At 42.7% G+C, this 8,250-nt stretch overlaps 1 protein-coding gene across 3 annotated transcripts; it reads right to left on the bottom strand.

Moving 5' to 3' along the window:
* Positions 1 to 1,141: 1,141 nt before the first annotated feature.
* On the bottom strand, positions 1,142 to 7,408 carry sox10 (SRY-box 10). 3 transcript variants are annotated; one of them, XM_020704953.1, is made up of 4 exons: positions 7,279 to 7,408; positions 4,937 to 5,675; positions 3,761 to 3,921; positions 1,142 to 3,554 (listed from the first exon to the last, which is right to left on the bottom strand). In XM_020704953.1, exons 2-4 carry the CDS (start codon positions 5,359 to 5,361, stop codon positions 2,782 to 2,784), a joined length of 1,359 nt encoding a protein of 452 aa, XP_020560612.1. In that variant the 5' UTR covers positions 5,362 to 5,675; positions 7,279 to 7,408; the 3' UTR covers positions 1,142 to 2,781. The 3 variants fall into 3 exon arrangements, with proteins under 3 accessions (XP_020560612.1, XP_011476722.1, NP_001158343.1); XM_011478420.2 differs by having other exon boundaries at positions 3,665 to 3,921; NM_001164871.1 differs by lacking the exon at positions 7,279 to 7,408 and having other exon boundaries at positions 2,782 to 3,554; positions 3,665 to 3,921; positions 4,937 to 5,361.
* Between the last annotated feature and the right edge of the window lie 842 nt (positions 7,409 to 8,250).

The raw sequence follows: 8,250 nt of genomic DNA on the forward strand, positions 1-8,250 counted from the left end.
CTGTTAAATATCTGCATACCTCAGGCCTCAATTTCCTTGAATACAGTTTTTCAGCACCTGAAATCTTCCAAAGATTTTCATTTTTTCAAACCTTGCATGAACGTCAGCGTTATACATTCTTTTTCTGAATAGTCGATATGTGTGAGCCCTAGACTATATTTAAAAAATGTCCTTATCTTTGGGTCTTATGATCAAGTTAACACAATTCAAATGTGCAGTGACACACAAAAAAAAACACAATTCTGTCGTTTATTTTTTAAAAGTATTTTGTGACAAAAAAAATCATCTTTCAATGAATTGTGAATTCAAAGTATTTAATCTGGGACTTGAAGTCCTGTCAAACAAGCCCAAACCATCGCCCCTCCTCTGTCGTGCCTAAATTCTAGTATGGAGCAATACATGGTTTCTGACATCCTAAGTTAACATTTTGTCTTGACTTTGTTTTCCTGTATAGTCATAAAAGGATGACTTTGTTTGTTTTTGCTGCTGAAGATCATTTTAGTTTATCTTTCGTGCATTTCTTACTCTCAAAAGAAGCTTAGTGGACCAGAATTTGGTCTGAACTGTGTTTATTTACCACAGTGGCACGGTGAGAGGGTGCAACAGGAAGAGTAGTGAGAGTTGCACACAGTAAGGGTCGCTTTGTGTGACAGTGAAGCTACAGAGCGGGCAGTTATGGGGTTAGACTCCCTCCCTGCCCTCATTCCCTTCTCCCTCACCTCCCCCATCAATGGTCCTCTTTGTTTTTTCCAAAGTATCACACAGCCGATTAAAGAGAGAGGGAATTAGGAGTCAGGCCTAATCTGCACCAAACACAGAGACACATACATGTATGCATAACGGCAGAAATCTGGAATATGCATCCAGGCTTCCATAGCAAGTCCTGAACCCCCACCCCGAGAAGGCTGGAGGCTCAAGTGAGGTCAAGGGAAACTGAATCTGCACCAGTTTGTCCCCATCATTGCTCCTCTCTCCCAGTTTACTAGAAATTATAATTATAATCTCTAAACTGTATTTTGCATGTTTACCTAGATCTCTGGGGTCATAAATAATAATATATTGCCTGTAAAGAAAGCTATAATAAAACATAATTTAGCTTTGCAGCTCTAGATGTTCCAATTCAATTTACTGCAGGAAAATCTGAACAGGCAAAAAAACAGAAGAACTTTATTTCAAGTGAGAGTCATCGTCACATGTTCAGGCTTTTGCTCCTGCTCTTATTTACAGACTCTGTGACTGAAATCCACTGTTCCTATTAAAATAAATGGCAGCTTAGATCAAAGAGAAAGAAAAAAAATGCTTTTTACACAAATAGATGCAAAAAAAATTATAAATAGGAAATGAAAAAGCTCAGAGCAACAAAAAGAAACATTTCAATTTAAAGTTACAGTCCAGTCTTAGCATGACAGAAAACAAAGCATTGTTATACTTTTACATAGCGAGCAGTTTAAATATGGCATAGAATAATATTTAATGTAGATTTTGAAGGATTTTCATCACAATAGAATGAAATATAATTACATGTAAGTAAATTGTCAAGAACAAGGCACTTCGTTAATGCAATCTGAAATTATCTTCACGTGTGGCAAGTCATTCAAAAATATTGGCATCTCCTTCAGCATACAAGTATGAAATCCGTTTTTTTTAATGAATCAATCTTAAAATTAGCAAAATGCTAACATTTTACCCAAAAAAAGTAAAAAATTAGACAGTGGTGAAGCAATAAGTGAAGTTAATGGCAAAATGTTTTAATAGTAATCTGTGAGATCCCAGTTTTTCTTTAACAAATCTTAAAATACAAATATTATTAGTCAAACTTCACTGTTTTTTGTGAGTACAAAATAAAGTTTTCTCAAGTCATAAGTACATAAAAGTCTGAAGATTTTATTAGAAAACACTAAAAGAAGGAAAAGAAACTTCAGATAAGATAAAGTAAAAACTTTCTGATAAAAGAAGAATAACTTTTACTGAAAATGTTTTGGCTAATCCAAAAAACATCTCTACGAACTACCAGGTAGCTTTGAGTGTCATGTTGGGAGAAACATCTTTAAAAATCTGTTTCTATCCTATAACAGTAAAACATGTTTTGGTCTCAATGCTTTGGTTATTTTGTCATAGTTTCATTAGTTTGTCTGGATTTCTACAGAAGGCACATTTGTTACTTAAAATATTGATACATTTTGATTTTTTTTCCTTTTTAACAGATCTGTTTGAGTTTAGGTAACTGTGGTTTTCTGAGAACAAAGTGGACAAATTCTTGCCAAAACAACCATTTCAGGATTTATTCATCCATTTGAGTTATAATCTTTAATTTTATGTCATGAACAACAAAAGATTGGCAATGTGTTATTGTGTAATGATTCTTTCCTGGTTTCATTTCAGGAAGGAAAGTTGTGCTTTTCTCTTTTTTTGTTTTTTGTTTGGGGGCGATGTTTGCAGACTCCAGTGTGCCTCCTGATACCCGTGAAGTTTGGAACAGGTGAGAGCCTACCTGAGCGCTCACTGGCACAGCTGCTGCAATTTCTGAAGGGTCTCCAGTTTCCCTCACAACCACACTGAGTGCTGCCACACCACCCTCCGCTTTCTTACATCGTTTTCTCCTACACGCGGGCAGGATTGGAACAAGGTTTCACCCCTTATGCCCTCCCGGCCTGCGCAAGCCCCCCAGACCAGAGCACTTTCATCACAACTTCCAACAGCTCCACTGTTGCTGTCGCCTCTGCTTCTGTGGTCTGATGTTGGGGCTGGGCGGGCACAGGCGCCTCCTGGTTCTGTCATCTGTCATGGCCGCGACAGAGTTGTGTAGACCGGCTGCTCCCAATGGGTGGGGCTGTGTGGTTGGGTCACACTGGCGGGGTCAGTGATGGCGGTGTACAGGGGTCTCTGGGAAGGCCCCATGTACGAGAATGCAGAGTACAACCCCGGAGCCTGACTGGAGTGGGCGTAGTAGGACCCTGAGACCTGGTGATCGGCATAATCTGCGAACTGAGCTCTTGAGGCCAATGAGGGGAAGGCGGAGCTGTAGTGAGGAAGACTGAGTGGCGTGTAGGTAACATGCGTGCCTGCAGAGGCCGCCTCTGCAAAGTGACTCCCAGAGGTCACAGCCTCGCTCTTGACCTTAGAGGCGTCCCCCAGGGGGGAGCTGTGATGCTGCTGCTGCTTGGAGAGCCAGGCCGCCGAGTGTCCGCTGGCCGCCGCCAAAGCTGACGAGATGCCATAGCCGTATGGCGAGCTCGGAGCAGCAGCGGCAGCTCCTCCGGCCCCACTGCTCTGCCCAACTGCAGGATGGCCGTTAGGGGGCAGGTACTGGTCAAACTCGTTGACATCAAAAGGCTCCATGTTTGTCATCACTTCATGGCTCATCTCTCCAATGTCCACGTTATCAAAGTCGATGTGAGGTTTCCCGGACCCAGAAGCACCAGAGCCTCCTTCAGCCCCCATGGAGGCGCGTGAGCTCCCGTTCCCCCCTCCATCCCTCTTCCCATCCCCTGCTTTTCCGGCCAGAGCTTCGGTCTTGGGTGTGGTAGGGGGCGTGGGAGGGCTGTGGCTCTGTCCTGTGGAGGAACAACATTGTTGTCAGACAACAGCCTTTCATTTTTTTTTTTTTTTTTTTTTTTTGCCAAACTGTTTCTTGGGTTTGTGTGGGAGGGAGCCTGCAGCCCACCTGCAGCATGAGGGTGGTGCCCATCTGCCAGAAGGGACTCGGCCCCCCCACCATGAGCCACTTCCAGCTGGAGGCCCTTGTAGTGGGTGACCTCACCCTCCAGTTGTCCGTCAGCCTCACTTCCAGATCCCGTGCCAAGCTTTCCGTTCTTCCTGCGCCGCGGCTGGTATTTGTAGTCCGGATAATCTTTCTTGTGTTGCTTCCGCAGCCTCTCTGCCTCCTCAATGAAGGGTCGCTTGTCACTCTCGTTAAGAAGCCTTGGAAAAAAAGAAAACATCTTTGTAGTTGGATTAAATTCACAAATCAGTAATAATTCATTACTGGGAACCATGTCTTAATGCAGATCTATGCTTAAAATGATGCGAGAAGAATTCAGAAAAGGTGAGGTTTCAGGTAGTTTTATCTGCTGCATCAGCTGCACTTCAGGTCATGCCTACCATCAGACTTTGACAGCTGGACAGTAATGAAACACTAAAAGCTGAGCTAGCAGCTCCAACTCCTGCTTACAGCTGTTGACAGGGATGCCATGAGAAACCCCTGACCTTCCTGAGCCTCCTCCTCCGTCACGCTTCAGGGCCAATTTACCAAACCTCAGCTGGGCTCAAGGTCAGAGCTTTATCTGATTAATATTTGATCCTTACAAGGTTAATTCATTTAGCTTCTCTGAGCTATCTGACATTAGTTAGTGAGTGTTCTCATAGAGAACACAAGGCTGAAGACCAGAGAAGAGTTGATCAAACTTTGTTCAGCTCTGCCACAATTTCATAGTCAAGTTAAAGCAACATATGTGGACTTTTAAACAAACATTAGGTCAGGACAAAAATTCTTGTATTATCTTAACTTTTACAGCTTTAGGTTGTAACTTTTTTACAACAATTTAAGATGAAAATCGCAAATGTGAAAACAAAACCAAAAAGTTGGATATGTATAAAAATATCTTAAATCAGCCTCTGTGTGTGGAAACTTGAGCACTTAAAGCCAGTCCAGGCATGAAGATGAAGAACGTTCTTACATGATTCAGTTTGATTCTGTTTTTAACACAATGCAGTGAAATTCCCTCATCTGTTCTCCAAACCTTTTCTTTAAAATTATTCCATAAAAAGGGGGAACATTTTTAAGATAATACTCTAAAAAGAGACAAGTTTTCATTAAAGAATAATATGTATAATCCACTAGGCAAAGATTTTTTTTTTCCAACTTCTTTTGTTTGATGGCTTTGTGCTCCACCTGCAGGGCCACACCTGTCGGGTCTGTCACCTGCAGGGGCCTTACCTCCACAGCTTCCCCAGCGTCTTGCTGAGCTCGGCGTTGTGCAGGTGCGGGTGCTGGTCCGCCAGTTTCCTGCGCGCCGCCTGCGCCCACACCATGAAGGCGTTCATCGGCCTCTTCACGTGGGGCTTGTTCTTGCTTCCCGCGTTGACGCGCACGGGCATGGGCACGAGCGTCCAGTCATAGCATTTCAGCACCTGGCTCACCGCTTCTCGGATCCCGTCCGGGAAGCGCTCGTCCTCGTCGTCGGATTTGGCGGAAGAACAGCCCGCGGACTCGCCGTCCATCTGCGGATGCTGCTGCCCGTGGAGGGGGGACTCTCCCGCGCCTGCCGCCCCCAGGGAATGACCAGGTGACTGGGAGCAGCTGTCATCCGACATGCCGGGGCTGAGCTCGACCTCTGAGAGGCTCTGCTCCTCCCTGGACATCTTCTTCAAGAGGAAAACCTAAAGCCTTTTTGTGAATTCTCAGCTCTGCTTGATGGACTCTGCTGACTGCTCTGTCTCTGTGAACTCCTCTAAATTATAATATAAACTGCCAGTCTGTCTCTACTCTCAGCCTCCGCTGCAAAACTCTGTGAGGATTCCACATTAAAGTTCTTTCCATCCGTGTCGATGGTCTCATAGGCAGCTCAGTGCGCCCCAGTTTACCTTCTGACACACGGGCGTCTGCGCAAAGCTCACCCAGCCTCACGTCTGTCCCACCTTCTCTCCCCCTCTTCGAATTGGAAATCCACAAAAACCTGGAAGAGCAGATATTAGAGGAGCATCATTTCAACAAATCCTCACCACGCATAGGTCTCGTTCATTTTACTTTCAGTTTTTCCTTTGAGCATGTTCAGCCATCAGATTTGTGTTTGTATTGTGAGAGGAAATGTGTGCGTAAAAGTATTTTCCGCGGATAAAATAGTCCTTTCATGTGTTTTCTGCAGGCGCATGTTTGCAGAGCTTCCATAACGCAGCTCCATACCCATGAAGCGTTGCTGTTTAATGTTTCACAGTTAGTCCAAGCTCCCTGAAGGGAACACTCTGGAGCGCTTCGATGGGTTCGGCAGCACAAACCTTAAATTATACGGGCCCTTGGATAAACATGACCTGGCGCGCCTGTGGACCCCGTCTGCCAGTAAAACTGTGTCAGGAGCAGCAGCGGGAGGGAAACATGTCTTAGTTTTGGCTATTAAGGTGACTCCTCCCTATAAATAAATGTCTACTTCACATTAAGAAGAATAAAACATATGGACCTTATAAAAGGGTTTGTGAATAGAATAATAACAACCCCACAATACTTTGTTTGCGGCTTAAAAAGAAACAGACACCATTCAAACGTTTATGCTTTCTTAACGCATTTAGTTTCTACGTTTTTAGACTTGATCGGACATTTTACTTTGAAATAATGTATTTTAATCACTTTATTGTTAAGTCAGTTTTACTTTCAAAATGTCAATTGGCATATTCATTTCCAGAGCAATGACAGGTAAGGCTTCACCAACTCATCTGTCAGTCTTTAATATTCGCTTTCCACCTGCTCCAAAAGGCCAACTCACAGGCTGTCACGGCGTCCCCAAAGGAACTTTGTGGGTAAACGCCGTGCGTAAACGCCGTGCGTAAAAAGGGACCGAACACCGTTCTTTCTCAAAGCAGCTTCAAATTATTTTGCCAAAACGCAAAACACTTTTAGAAAATCCTTTTTCTGAGTGGACTGTACTTTATATCCTCATTTTCTGTGTATAAAATTAAACAGAAAAAGTACAAGTGAGAAAAATCCCTTGTTACGGCAATTTAACTCCACCAAATTACAGATTTAATATCAGATCGGTCTAAGTAAATGTTTGTAGACTTCTTGGAAAATCGTATATATTGATTTGTTTTATCACTAATGAGAAATTTCACCGCTCGGAACCAAACGTGTCTGTGAGTTCATTCTCCGCCTGATTGGCCAATAAGTTGGCCTTTAATTGTCTTGTTTAAAAATGTCCTCCCTCGGCTAATCTGTTCCAGCTCACGCAGATCCACCAGCAGCAACAAACTGGGATTTTAAAACAAACTTTTGGATAAATAAAATAATTTTAAATCCCAATATAACAGATTGTATTCTTGTTTGAATAAAGTCCCCCTAACAGATCCTGAGTTTACAGCGGAACAAGCGTGACACTTGTTAAGAAATCGAACAAGAATATCAGAAAAGAGGTTTGGGATCATCAGGAAAGTTTTTTTCTTAATACAAAATCAAGATCACGTGTAATTTCGCACAAATCAAATAAAAATCAAAACAGTGACGATCAAGTCTTAGGAAATAGGGAGAGACAGCAGCCGGCCACCGACGGCAGAGAGCGCAGAGCGCCTTACTTCAGCAGTGAGGAAAGAGGTCGAGAATCCGCGGGTCCCCGAGTTTCCAGAGTGACGCTCACTCCCCAGCCCCCTCGCTTGCGCCGCCCGAGAATGAATGCCTGCTCTGTGTGCCTACAGCACGGCTTAAAGAGCCCCTTGTATGCAGCAGAAAGAAAAAAAGAAAAGAGTAAGGGACGAGCCTTAAAGGAGCAGCGCGTGTGCGCACTTCAAGAGCTCTGATTGGTGGAAAAAAATCTATCTATCTATCTATCTATCTATCTATCTATCTATCTATCTATCTATCTATCTATCTATCTATCTATCTATCTATCTATCTATCTATCTATCTATCTATCTATCTATCTATCTATCTATCTATCTATCTATCTATCTATCTATCTATCTATCTATCTATCTATCTATCAAGTTTCAACACGCATGTTGCTGGAGTCTGTTTAATCAACAAATGCATTTCATAACCATCAGGCATGCGCAAAAGCCTGTTGATTTAGTCCAGGGTCCACGAAGAAGAAAATACATATATATATTTTTAATTGTAAAAAATATTTTGAGAATCAGAAGTTCAACTTGGAGTTATAATGTCATAAGGACAAAAAACGTTTTCTTCTACAGTTTAGTTTTGTACTCAAAAACTAGTCAACAATTAAATTGAAGGAAAAACACTTTAACATCAAACATATTTAAGGTTAAAAAGAAACAATCATACGATTGACTGACTAGTCATGAGGTGAAAGACTGTGATTCTTTGCCATTTTTGAGGAACTGCTCTTTTTCAAACGCCTGAAGGCAGTCTCAGTTTATCCAAAAAGACACGATTCAGAGTGTTATTATTATTAAAATGAACTATTCATCATTCGGCCGTGAATGAACCACAGGTTTAGAGGTGTAAGTGGTCTTCTGGGCGCATGTGTGAGATTCGTGCGCGCATCAGCACCTCTTGGAAAAAAGACATTTACTGCGGAGAAACGA

This window comes from Oryzias latipes, chromosome 8, assembly GCF_002234675.1.
Source record: "Oryzias latipes chromosome 8, ASM223467v1".
Classification (NCBI taxonomy): domain Eukaryota; kingdom Metazoa; phylum Chordata; class Actinopteri; order Beloniformes; family Adrianichthyidae; genus Oryzias; species Oryzias latipes.

Coding starts and splice junctions, on each gene's coding strand:
- sox10 (XM_011478420.2), bottom strand. CDS start 5,361: ATGTCCAGGGAGGAGCAGAGCCTCTCAGAGGTCGAGCTCAGCCCCGGC. Junction 3,922..4,936: donor ACGCTGGGGAAGCTGTGGAG/GTAAGGCCCCTG, acceptor TTTTTTTCCAAG/GCTTCTTAACGAGAGTGACA. Junction 3,555..3,664: donor GCACCACCCTCATGCTGCAG/GTGGGCTGCAGG, acceptor GTTCCTCCACAG/GACAGAGCCACAGCCCTCCC.